Source organism: Microcebus murinus, chromosome 5 (assembly GCF_040939455.1).
Source record: "Microcebus murinus isolate Inina chromosome 5, M.murinus_Inina_mat1.0, whole genome shotgun sequence".
NCBI classification, from domain to species: domain Eukaryota; kingdom Metazoa; phylum Chordata; class Mammalia; order Primates; family Cheirogaleidae; genus Microcebus; species Microcebus murinus.
This window is the reverse complement of record NC_134108.1, coordinates 108709189-108726813: the sequence shown is the minus strand read 5'-3', so window position 1 is coordinate 108726813 and position 17625 is coordinate 108709189. Positions and strand designations below refer to the sequence as shown.

At 50.5% G+C, this 17625-nt stretch overlaps 1 protein-coding gene across 4 annotated transcripts in view; it reads left to right on the top strand.

Annotated features, from left to right (window-relative positions):
- ANKS1A (ankyrin repeat and sterile alpha motif domain containing 1A) overlaps positions 1-17625 on the top strand; it is a 189187-nt gene that overhangs the window by 146093 nt on the left and 25469 nt on the right. For all 4 annotated transcript variants that reach the window (XM_012746750.3, XM_012746757.3, XM_012746749.3 and 1 more), the window contains 2 exons: positions 8053-8119; positions 12897-13003. In XM_012746750.3, the coding sequence (XP_012602204.2) occupies positions 8053-8119; positions 12897-13003 (174 nt within the window). The remainder of the gene's footprint in view (positions 1-8052; positions 8120-12896; positions 13004-17625) is intronic.

Here is a 17625-nt window from a genome sequence, read left to right as displayed (position 1 = left end):
AACATCGTTGACCAACAGTGCTTTCCAAGGAGAGGGTGGGGTGGGAATACCTTGCTGTTAGTGCCTGAATTCAGTTTTCGGGAAAGATGAATAAGCTTTCAACACAATCTATACACCTACACCACTACAAAATACTACATACAGTATTTTGAGGGTGTATTTGATTTCCTAATATAATTGGTTTCAGGCAGTAGAGCATATAAACATACTCTACTAGCTAAGTATTCTAATGTGCTGCTTACTATGCTAAAGTAACTGGCTGACGTGGGATCAATTTCTTTTGAGTCTAATTAATGTAAGCCAGTTTCCCAGGGTCTTGTCCTTGGGAACGCCGATAATGAGTTCAGACTGTCAGGCTGGAGTTGGTCTGGGCTCCCAAACAGAGAAAGCCAGACCACGCACAGAAGCTGTGCTGAGAGCCCTCCACCCAGAAAGCTTATGACAGGGAGTGGCAGGGAGGTCAGCTGTCCCACACTCCTTTCTCTGTTTCCTTGGCCTGTTGGGCATGTCTTTGCTTATGGCATGTTGAGCAGAGTTTATGACAAGTGAAACTCAAACCAATATTGATCTTAAACAATTTGTTATTCTCTAAAAGATTTGATCCTGATATTTTTTCCAAGCATTTGATTCTGGGAATTTTCGAAGTACAGAAAACCTAAAAGACAGAGATTGCCTATGTGTGCATGACACAGGGCCTGCGTTCTGTAGCTAGCATTTTGCTGTACTGGCTTCGTCTCTGTATCCATCTGTCCACCCTCAGTCTGCTCAGCAATCCATGTTATTTTTTGATGCATTTCCAAGTTAAGTTGCAGACGTCAGTACATTTTATTCCTAAACACTTCAGTGTATGTATATATCATTAACTAGAGTTTAATATTTGTATATAGGTTTTTGAGGAGATGGAAGGTAAAATTTATACAAAGTGAAATGCATAAATCTTAAGTCTGCCATTTCATGAGTTTTCACAAATACATCTATTTGTGTAACCCAAATTCCTAAGATACAGAATGTTATCATCATCCCAGAAAGTTCTCTCATGCCCTTCTTCATCAGTCCTCACCCAGCCTCCTCCCCTGGCACCCTCTTCTGGGTATTTTTCCATTATAGATTAGTTTTGCCTGTTCTAGAACTTCATATAAATGGAATCAATGCAGTATGTGCTCTTTTTGTGTAAGTCTTATCTGAAAGATTTCAACTAGTACCTTAAAATGAAGTTTGGGGACTTTATCAACTTCATTTATCCATCTTCTTCCTATTTTATTATGTTAGTTCAGCGGTAATTAGGAGTACAGGAAATCTCAAGGCAATTAATGGATCCTGATAATGTATTTATATTATGTATATATGATTTTTTTTGTTTTTTACATCTTAAGTGTATATAATTTGATGCTCAAAATTCTGCATCTGACTACCGTGATATTACAAGACAGATGTTCCCCTGTAGAATCTGAGGAGCTGATGTCTGTAGGACCTCTTTCCCTGGCCACACTGCTGAGGATGTTGATTCTCAGTGTGAGTTTCGGGTGTGTTCGTTGGGCTGGTTTTATCCCTAGCCGGACTACCAGTGCAGTGCACTGTAATGCAATTCACATTGTGAAAGAATTAGACCAAAGGAAAGGCTACTTGAAGGTTGGCGGTGGTGCAAGAAGGACCAAAAGATGGGTGACCCAGTGTTTCAGATAACTGCAGCCTTTCTGAGGTTTCTGTACCTGCCCCCTCCTGTGCCTCCCCTCCTCGAAGTAAAGTGGATTGCGTACATTGGACTAGAACCCAGATACATAATCCTCATTAATCTTTTAGATTCTTGTCCCACTTATTAAAGCCAGTACTTGGCGCATAACCCAGAGTTATGTGGCAAGCAATAATAAAGCTAATTGGAATCTAGGTCTCCCAACTTTTTTCTTCTTTCAGCAGTTTCTTGGGACTTTGAGTAAAAGATTGCCTTTATAATAGTCTGTTCCGGTATGAGAAGGTCATTCAGCAAGTATTGTTTCCATGCATTTCCTCTCTGTCATCCTCATATCATGTCTGTGTATTTCTTTTCTGTCAAGTTGCAGGTGTGGGGCTTAAGTCCCGATCTTTGGGTCAGGAAAAGGGCTAGCTAGTAACGTTTTGGGTGTCAGGTGCTCTGGCGATGAAGACCCAGTGTCACTGAGGGGTGTGGGGAAGACAGAAGTGGGGAGGGCCGAGGGGAGCTAGACACTTAGACTGCAGAAGCCCAGGGTCCTCGCTCTCCTCTCCTCACCAAGTCCAGCCTGGGGCAGACACAAAGGACAGGGTCTAATCATTGCCTTGGTCAGTGAAGAAGGACAAGGCACATTTGAAACAAAACAGTTCCTTTGTCTCAGCCTAGTAGGAAAAGGGGGATTGAGAAGGAAGAGACTGGGGGGACAACAATAAACATGGTAACAATCCGAGTGCCCCTGTGGTGAGGCAGCATGAGACTAGCAGCCTGCTCTGTGGAAAGAAGTTCCTCACTGTTGGCGGAGCTACGGTGTCTGTTGTGTCTTGGGAAGGACAGCGGGAGCTTTGGCAGATAAGTTATTCGCTCCCCTCCCCCACCCTGTCCTGCCTCCCTCCTCTAAAGGCAGCTGACAAGGTTAGAAAATCAGGACAAATAATTTACTTCAATCCGTCTTTGTCTTTTCTGAGGCCTTGTGCAATTCAGTCTGGGAGGAGAAGGAAAAAAATTACCCAGACCCTGGTCGGTGACCCTTTCTCAGATGTGGAATCAAAGCCCACTCTAGGCTGAGAGCCTGTCTGCCACTGAGAGGCAGAGGACAGAGATGGTGATGAATTCTTATGTGGTTTCTGGCCAGCGAGTGCAGCTGTCAGCAGTCTTTAGGTTCCTAGCGCAGCTCAAGGAACCAGTTTTGGCGTCAGCAGTCACCGGATGGGAGGGCGCCGAGCATCTGGGGAGGCTGGGGTGAAGGCTCAGTTTCTCAGCCCTGTGCTCTGGGAGTGCGGAGCGCTGTCCAAGCAAGGCCGGCCAGCCGGAGGAGAGGGGCTGCCACTTAGTCCCTCTGCAGCAGGAAGCAGGCTAAGCTGCCAATGGCACTTACCGGAAGTGAAGGCAGTGCCATCAACGGGCAGTGCCCACGGAGTAGAGCTTCAGTTTCCCCACTGAAAAATGGGATAATATGTCTGCCTGGCACTAAGTTGAGGCTCTTCAGGATTGCTTAGAGAAGGGCCAGCTGGTAGTTGTGGAGTGTGTAAACTTAAATAAAATCTTAGGCCTCCCAGCTAACTGAATGGACCCCCTCTTGGCCAAGGGGACCCCAGAAATGCCCTAAAGCCGAGTTGCTGGCTATGAGAAGAGAAGTCAGACATGTCTTGTCATGCCCCCTCCCTTCTTGGAGATACCTTTTGTAACTCATTAACAGACCTAAGGCTGTACAAGACAAACCTTAAACCACACCTGCAAGGCCATCAGTGTACTGAAGAGATCACTTCAGTCTGGGTACATGTCAGGTGGCTTGTCTCTGATTAACAGACTTCTTTATCTTAATTTAAAACATTCCAAGCCTTTAGACAAAGCTTCATTTCTTTAAACACTCACAAATCAAAGAATCTTTAAACCTACCATAACCGTGCTTTGAGATGTCCCACCTCTTTGGACCAAACCAATATACACCTTCCATGTATTGATTTATGACTTTACATGTAATTCCCATCTCCCCGAAATGTATGAATCAAACTGTAACCCAACTACTGCGAGACCACTTGCTCAAGGCTTCTCAGGCGTGGCTCTGTAGCCCGTGGTCGCACATATTTGGCTCAGAATAAACCTCTTTAAATTATTTTAGAGTTTGGATTCTTGTCCATTGACAAGTGTGAAGTGCGCTGGGGAGCAACAGCTCTGTGCCAACAGCCCAGGGAGGTTGGAGGAGGATGAAAATGGGGAGGGAAGGAGAGCTAGCGAATCCACACTGGTCCAGAAGTAGTGAAAGCGTTGGCTGTCTTTCCCTTTTCCTCCATTAGTGTGAGAGTGATTAGTGTACTCATGACTGGCCCAGCATGGGCATTTAATAGGTGGTAGCTGTTACTGTTTGTCACCGAATCCCTCCAGTGTGCCAGCTCTGTACACAGCACTGGCTGGGATCTAAAAGAAACACAGTGTGAAACAGGGTCCTTACCTGTAATGGTTCTATGATGTCTCTGGGACACACCATAAAACAGTTAATCAGGGAAGTAACAATGCAAAGCAGAGTGTGTTTCTGGACCACTAAGGTAATAGGCATTGGGAGTGAAGGAGGAGAGGTAGACGGTGTCTCCAGCCCTGTGGGACAGGCCCAAGGAGACTGCTGTCTGTTTTCCAACTGGTGTGGAAATCCTAGGGCATAGACGGCTCCCCAGGCAGCAGAAAGGGGGTAGAGGCCTCCTGAGTAGCTGGGATTACAGGTGTGAACCATGACACCTGCCTAATTTTTCTATTTTTATAGAGACAGGGTCTCACTCTTGCTCAGTCTGGTCTCAAACTCCTGAGCTCAGGTGGTCCTCCCGCCTCAGGGATGTCTGTTGTCAGGCGCCAACTGAAGTTGGAGGATTACAGAAGCTTCGCCCCTCGTCCCATTCATACCGAAGGAAAGTAGGAAGAAGGTGATTCCCATCCTCTTCCACATGGGGCCCCAAATGAGAGCCCTAAACACAACCTTTGCTTCTAACTTGTACCATCTCCTGGAAGGGAAGTTTCTCACGGGCCTTGGAGCCAAGTTGCACAGAAACTAGTGGTCCCTCTGCAGACTGCCCATGCCTAGCACACTTTCTGGCACATGGAAGACCCATCAACACTTGGAGTAGGTTTTCTTCCCCCTCCCTTGACTCCTTGTCTTCATCGAGAAGACTGGTGTCATCTGCGTGGCTCGGCAGCCTGGCCATAGCAGGGAGGCCTCTCCACGTGCAGAACCCTACCTCCTGTGCTGGCCTGGGGGCAGCCAGGGTCCTGTGGTCTAAAAAGCAGGTGTCAGATGGCCTGAGCAGAAGTATCTCTAGAGTCTGTTTTTGTTTTTGTCTTCAGCCATATGGGGAATATGTTTTATACAGCCTGGGGTAGGAGAGTCCAAATAGACTCATCCTGAATATTTTTTGAAAATGGAACATTTCCAAGCCTTTTTTGAATATATGAGTCCATTATGGTGATAATTTTCAAGTCCTGACCTTAGATTCTCTGTCATTTCATGAAAAGTGTACTATTAGAGCATGGCCATTTCCCATCTCTCTCTAAAAACGTCAGAGAACACTAAACTGTGCCCTTACGTTGCATTCCACCTGCCTCTGTCTTCCCCTGAAATGCAGAACATTTCTGGGAAAGCAGCCTAGTCAGATTGTTTTTTAACTCAAGCCTAAATGCTTAAACTGCACCAAGTGTGTAGATCAGAATGATACCTGCTGTGTCTGACCGCTCTTCTTTGTCTAGACTGAAATGATCATATTTCCTCCCTGCTGGTTCTGGGCCAGGAGGGTGAGGCCTGGCAGGAAGAGCTCTAGCTCCTCCCATCTGCACAGCCCCAGGCAGCTCTGCCTGGGTGCTGGGGTGGGACCTGCCAGTCAGTGTCCAAATAAGACCTCCTCACTGCCATGTTTCTCCTGTTCCTGACCTTCCAGCAAGGCAGATTCCAATTGCTAAGGAAGGAGTTCTGGGTTACAAGCTGTCAACAAACTGCCGATTACCCCAAGCTCACTGTGGACTAGAATTGTCTTAGTCTGGTGTAGCTATGGAGGTTCGCAGAAGCACAACACACTTCCTGGTCAGGGAGCAGTCGTTCTGGGTGTCCCATACCTGCCCACCTTGGAAACCTAGGCTTCTGCTGGCTAACAGGAGGGTGACTCCTGGGGCAGACAGGCAGGAAGGAGTAGAGCAGAGAGGCAGCAGGGGTGTTGCCTCTGCTCACTCTGATTTCAAAAGGCCATTCGGCAAAATTTCACAAATTGCACAGCCAGGAGATGTTGATCGGACCATCCAGCTGGGTATTTGGGTGTCAAGTGATTATGATGATAACAAAATATATAATGCAGATGATTTGACTTTATTTCAAAGGATACCTTAGAGTCACCCCTCCATTTTGGCCCTTTTCACCTTGGCACTCTGCATGGCCTTGGAGAACAGCTTTTCCATTGCTGGCCCTAAATAAGTAGACACTACACTTTCATTCTTTCATTCATTCATTAGGTCACCTGTTTACCATGAGCCATGTCCAGGAGGTGGAACAGCGAATAAACCATGCTTGCAGTGGTGATTCTCCCACTGCATGTGGGTAGAATAGATCTAGAAGAATACATGAGAAACTGGTTACACTGGTTGCTCCAGAGAAAAGAACTAGGCAACCAGGAGAAGCGAAAGGGAGGCTTTTCTCTAACCCTTTGTGTCTTTTGAATTTTCAATCATGTGGATGTATTACTTTTCAAAAAATAAATGTAAATAAAAATATTTGTAAAACTTAAAAATAGATTTTACTAGGCTGGAGCATTCAGAGCATAGTAGGGAAGCAGAAAGCAGACTAACTTTTTATTGAGCATCTACTGTGAGCTAGGCCTTCAGCTAGATGCTTTATGTACATGATATCTTTAATCCACACTACCCTATACGAGAGGCAGTGTATCTATCCCCATTTTTGTGCATTAAAAACGGAGTCTTTGGGAGGGCGAGGGTACTCACCTGTCTGTCTCTGCCAATCCCTGCTGTACCATGCTGTTTGCTGAAGGAGGCAGCAGCTGAACAGGGTGGGGCCAAAGAAAGGGGTGCATGGAGGGAGGAGGAGGCATTTTCTTCAAGGGGCAGTGCAGCCCTGCCCTGGTGCTGCCCACCCGCTGTTTCCGATACCTGTCCCTGGGCTGCTGGGACCACTGAGTAGAGACCACCACTCCCCAGTTTGCCCCACAGTCAGATTTGTGTTTCTCTCCGACATAACGGGCAATCAGATGCCAGCCTGCAGTCGTTTCTGTGGCTGGAGGAGAATACCTCCCTTAGCTGCGGCCGCAGGGGGAGAGGTGGTGCTTGCTCTGTGCTCTTTGCTGGGTGTCAGATGTGCGGCTTTGCCTGCCCGCTGAAGGCTGGCTGGAGAATTGTTTTTCTGACTGTCAAACCTCAGTTCCTTACTTGCACTTAGAGGAAAAAGCATCCAAGCCCTGGTACAAAAGGTCCTCTTTTTCTTTGGAAAAAGAGCAGTGAATGAGCTCATTATCGCTGCAACCTAAAAAGGAGGAGGTGGGGAGGGAGAGAAGGCAGCTCCTCCTCACTGCCTGGGCCTGCCCCTGGCCAGGTTTCCTGGAGTAGGGGGCTTGGCTCTGGCCCAGAGTGAGTGACCAAAGCCAGGTGGCTGGGACAGGTGGTCCATACAGGGGGCAGTGCTGGAGGAATTTGGAGGCTGGCTCTCTCTGCTGTGGTCCAGAGGGAGGGCGAGTATCTCTGCCTTTTTTGTCCCCTGAATGCAGAGCTCCATCCAGGACTGCTGGCCTCCAGGGAGCAAAAAGTCTTCATTCAGGGCCATGTGCCTGCATCACTGTGGCTCCCAAGAGGTTCCTGTGTGTAGGCGCCCTGCTTGTCTCAGCTCTTGAAATTGCCCTCACACGCAACATCAGTTGACTGTTGAGTGCTTATGATTTGCCAGGTGCTACTATAGGCACTTAGGGGATAGTGTGGAGCAAAGCTGGCGAAAAATCTCTGTACTCTTGGCATTTAGATTCTGGTGTGGCCAGTGAAATGGGCCGGGTTTGGCCTGCTACTGCACCCTCTCCACAGTCTCTGCTGGACCCTGAAGTAGCAGATCTTGGGGGAGTGATGCAGAAATGGCTTCAAAGAAAGGCTCTTTGGCATTTCTAGCCGCTAAGCCCAGACTGCCACCATCTCACTCTCTCAGCTCTCTGGGCTGGTGCCAGAGAAGGGTTTCTCTAGATCTGAGCAGCAGGGCGTTCTGACACCCTACAGGTTGGTGCTACACCTGGGAATCTGCTGAAGGAGACCTGGAGGTCACCCTCAGTGACACTCATGGTGAGCTGGCAGCTTTTACCTCAAGCCTGACTGCCTGTCCTCTTTGTTCCTTTCTTCCATTTCAGATTGAGAAAATCATGAGTTCTATCGGAGAAGGGATTGACTTTTCTCAGGAACAGCAGAAGATCTCAGGTACCGTACCAACCAGCCTTTCCCTGGAACACAGCCCTCAGGCTGCTTTCTGGCTCGGTTTCCCCTAGAGCCGAGGTGGGGGGCGCTGTGAGAGCAGTCAGCCTCAGCCGCTCTCACAGTTCAGAATCCCCTAAACCTAGACGGCCCACCTTGCTGTTACTTGTAGAGCCGTGACTCCTTTTACATACTGAGGGGGAAGTATACAAACTGAATTTTAGGCTGCCTATTAGGAACATTTTTTAAACTGAACAGTTGCCATTTATTCATTGTTTTTATAGATGTAGGCTTTCTCAGATTGACTTAAATTGGAGTGCACCTCCATGTTGGTCCCCCCAGCTTCCGAGGTGGCTGTGGCACTAACTCTTCGTGAGAACGTGGCTCTCGCTGGCCTGACGCTCGGCAGTGGCAGAGCACTGGGTTCGAACCGTGGCCTCAGACTTCCAGCTCACGTCCAGCTGCTCTGTCCTTTTCTCCTTGTGTCTGTTTCTCTGTCAACTTAGTCACTTACCATTGTACTCCCTGTCATTGCTCCTTTGCTCGTTCTTTTTGTTCTAAGCCCGAGCAGTGAGGTCTGCCTCTAAAACAGTTTTCCCTGAGAATAGGATCGCACTGGGTTACGTTCTCAGGCAAAGCGAGTTTGTTGTGAACGAGTAATATATTCTAATATTTGAGCTAAAGAGGTGCTCAATAAATAGTAGCTAAGTTCATTTTTGCCCATGAAATCATTACTTATTCATGTCGAGAAACCCAGAAGGCAGGGGCTTCTGCTCCATGGCTCTCACCCCACCAGTTTTCAGTCTTGGTTCCTGGAGCCACTGTCCCTCCAGCAGCTGTGTTTCCCTCGTTGTAGCAGAGTGGGCCGGGCTGGGTTTGGTCCATCCTTGTCAGTCTTGGATTATGGTGGAGTCTGCAGAGGGGTCTCTTCTGGCTAAGAGTTTGTGACTCTGTCTCCAGGCAGCTGCTTATACTCAGTCGAGTGATCTCACACTCTGTTGCGGTTTTGCAGGCCTTTTTACCAGGGCCAAGTGCTTTTTGGGAATAGATGTTCAGGACTGAGACAAACACGGTTGCCTTTTTCAAAGCTGTGCTTTGGGGACAGTCGGGGATGGGATCAATGGTGGTCAGTTTGGTTGAGGCCGCCTTCTGCTTTCCTGTCACTCTCTGTGTCCACAGAGCAGGAGCCACCATCACTTGCATATGCTTGAGAGCTTTGCGCCAGAAATGGGCCATTCCATGTTGGATTCGGTGCATTAAGACATGTAGCAGCACCTTGGGAAGAGCCCTTCTCCTTGGAAGTGTTAATGCTGAGCTCTTCCCTGGCCACTGTGGTCCCACCCAACCCCCCGGTTTTGCCCCTCCATGAGCCCATGTGAGTGGCGAAAGATGGTCTGTCTATACCCCTGGGTTTCTGGACCCCAACACACAGTCTTGTTTTAGTATTCATTTTGTCGAACCATCCGCCATACCTCAGCTTAGGAAAGTCAAGAGTGGGCACGTGCAGGGGGCCACCGAAACGAAATGTGTGTCCTCCTGTGCTGCAGAGCCCCAGCCCATGGGGTCTGCACCACTGCCCGGCCGTGAAGCACGGAGAGGGTAGGCTCAGACCTGCCCGGGAATCTGTCTGATGGGCTGGAGGGGGGCTTTCCTCAGGACCTCAGTCAACACCATCTTCAGTTCAGACCAAAATAGAATCACTGTACATTTTGATTGCTCAATATCAGGGTTCAGATTATCCTTGGATTTCAGAATTGGGGAGAAAAGACCCGGGCTCTGGGATTGGCAGCTTCCTCCAGCAGGCCCTACTGCACCAAGCCTGAGCTTGTCAGCACGACTGGCTTTCAGAGCGCCCCCACCAAAAGGCCAGACCACAGCATTAGAGTCCCAGTCCTGTCTGGGGGCCATGGGCTCCTGGGCTGCCAGCCCTGGATCTAGCTACCTGAATGCCCGACAGATGTGTTTTACAGCCAACTCACCCTTCCGCCATCTCCCACTCTCAGGAGTCCAGGAAGGTGGGCCTTCCCCCCAGCCAGGCCACTTTGGCTTCTTTCAACCAAGGCATGCTCTGTCATGCAGACAAGAACTTGCTTGGCTTTCTTTGCTAAAGCTACCTCATTTTAGGTGTTGACCAGCTGTGAAATGCAGAATCCTTCTGAGGCTTGATCTCCCTGTACACAGAGCCCTCGCTGCCAGTGCTCATCTGCAGCCTAGTGGGGAGCAGATATCTCCCAGCAAATTTAGAGGGTGATGTATGTTTCCTGGATTTTTGTCTCTGTACACACGTTACCTTTTTAGTTCCTCTGCGGCTGTACTTGGGATTTTGCCCTGGTCTCCCCTGTCCTCGGCTGTTCATCCTCCAGATGCGGGCTCTGGGCTCTAACAGGCCCAAAGAGGGTCTGCCCCAGGTCTTTGGTCTGCCCGCCTAAGGAGCATCAGGCTCTAGCAGCCTCATTTCATTGCCTGTTTTGGGGATGGAGAAGCATGATTGTTCCTAAAGTGGGGAGTGGGGAGTCATTTACCTATGTGGGCTGTGCCCTCTCTCTCTTCTCCTGGCTGTCCTAGAAACTGCTGGCCACAGCCATAGGGGTGGTCTATTTCTATTTTTTCCTGATAAGCTGTTTCTAGCCCCTTGAGCTGGAGGTAAAGTTTCACATCTCCACCTTTCGTGTGCATTTGTATCAGCCAACACCAGAAATTGGGAAATCTGTCATTTAGCTCTGATGCTACAGCTACTGTCTCCTTCTCCTCAGCAGTAAGAGCAGCAGCAGCTCCTGCTCTGATGTGATGTCCGATCCCTGATGTATTTTTCTGAGCTTGGAAGGGGGGGAGGGGAGGAAGGGGAGGGCCAGACATCATGAGAGTGAGCAAGGACTGTGGAGCCGGCAGCAGGCAGCGTGGAGCCCAGGAGCCTTTAGACAAAGCACTCGCTGCAGCTCCGCGAGCGCACGCATCCACGGCGGCAGGGAGGATCACAGCTGCCCAGTTGGGGGACTGCAAGCAGGAATGAATCAGCAGCCAGGGACTTGACTTCATGGGCGCACAGGAGCCTGCCGCTTAGGTTCCTGGAGCAGACTTCCCCATCCAAGGGCAGGGGAACCCGTGTATCCCCGACTCGGCATCTTGGAGCGCTGCTGCAGTGTGCGTCCGGAAGGCCACCCAGGTCCCTGGCCACCATCTGTGCTGCAGAGGACAGAGGAGAGGGGTGGAAGCTAGCACAGTTGGGCACCAGGGTCTCTTAGATAAACAAGTAAGTGAGCATGATCCTGCTCTGAGAGGCAGAAGGTGCCTGGGAACGGCAGAATGACTCTCACCGTGCCAAGAGTTCACTGGAGGTGATGTTTTTATAGTGGGTTCTTCTTTTTCTTTCCTTGCACCTGTCTTTCCTGCCTTTCTCCTTTTTCCTTCTTTTTTCTGTTCTTGCCCATGAGAGCCAGTTAAGTAGGTGGGGTTTAAGGCATTCAGTTTAGAACGTCCAAGGTCTGCCGGGAATTTCTGAACTTTTGTCCTCCCTGCGCACCACGACCCCTGTCCCGCCCGAGGAGCATAGCAGATGACTGTCCCCTTCCCCACTCGTCCTGAGAGGAGAGCATCGAGACCTGGAGACCGGGGAAGACTGTTGCTGTCTTTGTCCCTCAGCCAAGGAGCACAGCGCTGAATGTGAACAGATTCAAGCTGCCACGGCTCAGCCGACAGGGGACCCCTTCCTATCTCTCTGTTATCTGGCTGGATTTTGTCTTCTTAGCAAGAACTGGATTTGCCTGCCTGCTTCCCCCTGAGGAGGCAGGCAGGTCACAGGAACGGCCACTATCAGAAGAGGAAAATGAACGCCCAGCCCCCGAACAGCAGCCCGGCCTGGGAAGGCAGCACTTGTGACAGCACGCCGGCCCCGGAGACGCCCTGCTCGCCTGCCGCCGAGATCTAGCTGTGGACGGGGCTCCCGGCCCGCTGGCCACACGGCCCGGCGGAATGCCATACTGCCGCCCCAGCAGAGCCACACCTGAGCCCGCCCCCCGAGTTCTGGCCCGTGCTCCCCACTTCGCTCCTTGCTGTCTTGAGCCTCTGAGCACAAAGGGCCCGTGGCCATGGTTTGCTTATTCCGGGACTGCTGGGGGAAAACAAGTAAAAGTCTCTTTTCTCCCCCTGCCGTGTTCTGTGCTGCTTGTGTTGCATGTGCTGGGGCCCCGTGAACAGCCGCCACCGCTTCCCTCCCGGAGTCCTCGGTGTGTGCCTGTGCCCCTCAGCTGCATGGAGATGCGGGCTCTCTCCTGACCGGTGTGTGCTGCAAGGTCGCAGAGCTGCCCCTCACCACGGGCTGCAGGGCTCCGGCGTTGTGTGGATGAGAGGAGTGGCGGGCTTGCAGGCACTTAGGCACCCCCCGGCCCCTCTAGCGCCTGTGGGGACAGACTTTCTGAAATGCCTCAGTGTGAACGCTGATGAGGAGTTGACCCAGAGACTGTTGGGGGTTGGCTTCCCCCCGACCTGTGGGCAGAAACCGTGCATGTGCCGCCGTGGCCCTGGAGCAGCTTAGACCAAGGGGGTGTGAGTGGGCAGCAGCCACCCAGGCTGGGCCGTGCGAGGACAGCACCAGGCAGTCCTGTCCTTGGCCTGTACACGGAAGAGGAGCTGCGTGTCCGCTGCTCTCTGGTCTCTTGTATATAGTTTGGCTGCTTTATGGTAATGACTATGATGTGGCAATGCCATCTGTCCTCCTCTGAGTGCCGCTGCTACCGCCTTAATGGTTTTTCCCTTTTCAAGCGTCTGCCGATTCCTCTCTCGTCAGGTTCGCGGACGCTGGAGCAGAGCGTGGGGGAGTGGCTGGAGTCGATTGGGCTGCAGCAATATGAGAGCAAGTTGCTTCTGAATGGCTTTGACGATGTCCGCTTCCTGGTAAGTGCCTGCGGGCCGCCTCTGCAGCTGGGCCTGCTCAGCGGAAGCGTGCCTCCCTGGCCTCCCTCTTGTCCGCCAGAGTTTGCAACAGTACGTACACCGCGTCCCAGGGAAGAGCTAACTGAGGTCACTCAGATACCGGGAAGTCAGTGGAGCGTTGCGTGCCTTTCCAAACCCTGCCTCCCTCTCCCTCGGCCCCGGAAACGGTCTGGAGGGAGAGCTCTGTGCGGGTCTGCACCATGGGAAGGGGCCCTGAAGCACACCTTTGCCCTGTCTCTGGTCTCCCTCTCAGGCCTCAGACCCTGTGCTGTACAGTGAGGCATCAGGACAACTTGTTCTGAGCCAGACTCCAGGAGTTTTGGTGGCCAGGACACCAGGTGCCCTGTTGTTACTCTATATCCCAGTAAGGCCAGATGCCAGGAGTTTCCTTTATTTTCCAGAACTTTGTAGTCAAGTGAGTTGTCACTGAAGCAGGGAGCCTTGTCTCAGGCAGAAAGGCCTCTTTCCCACCCAGCCAAGGCCAAGCGCCTGGGGCAGAGGCCAGAGCTGCACAGCTCCATGCACCCAGCCTCAGAGATGGCCCCGAGAGGCTGAGTGGTGGTTTGAGGATTGGTTGCTTTTCTTTTTTCTTTTCTTTTCTTTTTTATTTGTAGACGTGGGGAATCTCACTATCTTGCCCAGGCAGGTCTTGAACTCCTGGCCTTGAGTGATCCTCCCTCCTTAGCATACCAAAGTGCTGGGATTACAGGTGTGAGCCACTGCACCTGGCCTTGGTTGCTTTTGTGTATTCTCTTACAAAATGCCAGCAGTGAAAAAAAAAAAAAAGAAAAAGAAAAACTAAGATTTCTTTCCTCTGGCTCCCTGTAGAGTAGAGGACCCAGCTAGGACCCTGGGCTTAGGATCCAGTGTTCCCTCTGTCGTTCCAGAAAGTGACTCAGTGCAGGGTTTCTTCCTGTCACTGTCTCTCTCCTGGAAGACCTTGCATACGTTTGGGCTGGGCGGTGGCATCGCAGCCAGATGCCACCGCAGCTGAGCCAAAGGCTTCGGCTCACCTCACAGCCAGCGCGGGCACCCTAGGAGCAGGCATTTGATGTCGCTGTAACACCCGTGATAGCTGGCACTTACTAGTGTTCACTGTATGCTGGGCGCCATCCTTCGTGATTTGTAGGAATTAACTCATTGAATCTTCCCAACAGCCCGAGGTGTGTGCTAAGGTTATCATCTCCATTTTCCAAATGAAGGAAATGAGGTTAGAGGGGTTAAGTGGCTTGCTTGGCGTCACACGGCCAGTAGTTGGCAGGGTGGAAAGTGCATCTGGTGCTTTGGGCTTGGGGGTCATGCTCTGACCACAGTGCTGCACACGAGCAGATAGAGCCACCTGTGTGCTTTAGGACACCTTCTTACTCGCATCCTCGTGGAAGCGAGGTTTGGGTCCATCTAGCAGCCCCTGCACGCCCTGCTCCTCCTTGTGTCCTGAAGGCCTGTTTCCTGCTCTCCTGGTCCCCGGGCACATGGGCCTGTGTGGATGCTGGGTCACGGCTCTCCCTAACCTGTGCCCGTCTTGCTCTGCGTGTCAGTTGGGAGCAGGGGGCAGAGTCAGCACAGAGCTGCCACTGCCCGCACTTTGTTCTCCAGTGGGGACTCCGTGGGTTTCCCACTGACGGTTGTTTTTGGTGCCTTCCGGATAGCAGCCTGCCCCACGAGCTGGCCTGAAGCTCCCAGGAGGGACGCTGGCTGGGACAACCCACCTCCCCTAGAGCCAGCTCCGTCTCCAGGGCAGACAGTGAACTCTGCAACAAACCCCTCTTCCAAAGCTAGCCTTGGGGCAGTTATTTTTCAGCTTCAAAAAATCTCAAGTTTTAAAATAGTAATTTATTTTTCTTTCTTTTTAAAAGTTAAACTGAATATATTTATAGTTCTTGTGACCTAACCCCTGACTCACCACATTCCTTGGGGAAGGAGGACACACCCGGGATGGAGGTGGGGGCTCAGGCAGTGGGCAGGATCCAGGGTGGCCTGTGACTCTTAGCTCACCCCTTCATCAGACTGGCCACCAGGTTGGCAGGTAGGTGGTCTTAGACCACAAACTCTCCCCTCTCTGGACTCTGCTACTTTAGAAGCTGAGCTCTTGACTCTTGATTTTGGAAAGGGTGAGGTTCCCACCCCAAGGCGCCTTAGAACTGTTGGATTGCCATTGCCTGGACTCCCAGACCAGAGTGCAGCTGCATGGGCATTTGGGGAAGTGTGGCCGTGGGCCAAAAGTCCACACACGGCACAGGTGTCTGTCCCTGCACTGGAAGGACCCTCATCCCAGGGGCTTTCTCCGTTATGGCTGGTGGCCAGCAGGTGTGGTCTGTGCAAGAAGGCATGCTGAGTACACCTCGGTTGAGCGTGTCACTTCAAATACCTAGAGTGGCCTGCACAGCATGTTGGGTAATTGCACGTGAATGGCCAGATGTGCTATGAGTCTAATTATGTTCTAGCAGCCAGAAAAGAAAGAGAAGAAAACACATGAAGGAGAGCATTTTTGTTATTGAAACATTCTGTTGTTGCATGAGGTATAATTTATATCACATTAGCTACAGTGCATCCCCTCGCAGTTTGGTTTTCAATAGGCTACAAATGTTTCCCTTGGTTCTGAAATGCCCTGGAGACTCTTCTACAAGATGCACAAATAATTCTCAGGAAGCCAGGTGTGGGCGTGTTCGGAACATCTGGAGAGTGAGGCTGTTCCACAGACAAGGTGCTGCGGTGGGATTTCCCTATGACAGGGTCGTGTGAGTTGCTGGAGAGGAGTGCAGGGCACGTGTGGGTGCCACATAGCTCTCTCCCAGGGTGCAAGGGACTTTAACGTCATGTGGTCTAATCATCATTTCTGTATGAATCCCTTCCAGATACTTTGTCTTATGGTGGTATTAAGTGACGCATTCGCTAAATCCATTTCTTGCATTGCTCCAACTCATTTCAAGCTTGCTTTTTTTTTTTTTTTTTATTTTCAAAATAATTGAAGGGATACAAATGTTTTTGGTTACATGGATCGCTTTTGCAATGCTCAAGTCATGGCTACAGGTGTGCCCATGACCCAGATAGTGTTTGTTGTACCCATTAGGTGGGTTTTTGCCTCTCCTTTCCCTTTTCCCTATTCTTTATGTAGGAGTCAAAATCTGTTTCTTTGTGGCTTCTGTCTTTGGCCCCAGGTTTACCTTTTGGGACCACACAGAACAGTTAAGCCCTTCCGAACACTGAAGACTTCCAGGGTCCCGTCTTGTTGAGACGCCACATCCTCTTACACTGGCTCTTCCTCCATTGTGATGACTGGGCTCGACCAGTCAGTGTTGCATCAGGAACTGATCCGTACTCTCTTGCCTGCAGGCTGAAAGGGCCATTAATCTGGAGGGGCCAGGGCAGTGGGGGCTTCCAGGTGCTCCCTAGGCTGATGGGACTGACACCAGACCCAGGGAGACAGGCAGGGGAATGCGGCTCACACATTTGCTGGCCAGCCCACCGCACTGGCTCCTGCATCACAGCCAGTTCCATCTGCACCTCAAATCTTGTCCACAGAAAATGAACTTTCTTAGGAGAAGGGAGGAAATACATTTAATCAGCATGGAAGGAAGGTAGTTAGTGGTTGGCAAATGTGTAGCTCAAAGTTTGCCAGTGCAGGCCTTGGTATCTGAAGACTCAGCCTGGTCTCCCTTCCTCACAGAAGTATTGATTAAATGAAAAATAATGGTCCTGATGCTGGAGTGCCATGGCAGACGTTAAAAAACATGTTTTGGCTAGCTAGGCAAGGTGTCTCATGCCTGTAATCCCAGTACTTTGGGAGGCCAAGGTGGGAGGAACACTTGAGGCCAAGAGTTCAAGACCAGCCTGGGCAACACAGCAAGACCCTATCTCTACAAAAAATTTTAAAAATTAGCTGGGTGTGGTGGTGTGCACTTGTAGTTCTAGCTACTTGAGAGGCCAAGGCGAGAAGATAGCCTGGGCCCCGGAGTTCAAGGCTGTAGTGAGCTATGCTCACACCACTGAACTTCAGTGACAGAGATCCTGCCTCTAAAAATACATACATACATGTTTGGTTTGTTTGTTTAGAATTGGGGTCTCATGTGTTGGGCAGGCTGGTTGGTGTCAAACTGCTAGTCTCAGCAATCTTCTTGCCTCAGCCTCTCAAGTAGTTGGGACTACGCACTTGAACCACTGTGCTGGCAAAAACAAGTTTTTAAAGAATTTCTGATGTGGGGAAATGTTCACCTTGTAGTGTTGATTGAAGACAAGCAAGACACAAAAGTTCATGCAATGTGATCTTAATTTTTGAAAAAGAAAACACTTATGCACAGGAGGTGCCGTGAGTGAGCCGAGATGTTTTCGGTGGTCATCTGGGGAAGACGCGAGATGCCTTAGTCTTCCTTCTTGGTGTGTAATGGGTTTTATCCATTTCCTACTGTGAATGGATGTGAAATCAGAAAAGCAAATAATGTAGATGTTTCAGGGAACTTTATGGTCCAGCTGGGGAAAAAAAGCACATAAAGCCATAAAAAGAATAGACGGCCAAGTGTTAAGTGCGAGGCGAGGCCGGCAGCGCCTGGTGGCAGGGCTGGGTGAGGAGGTGCTGCCCAAGGGGT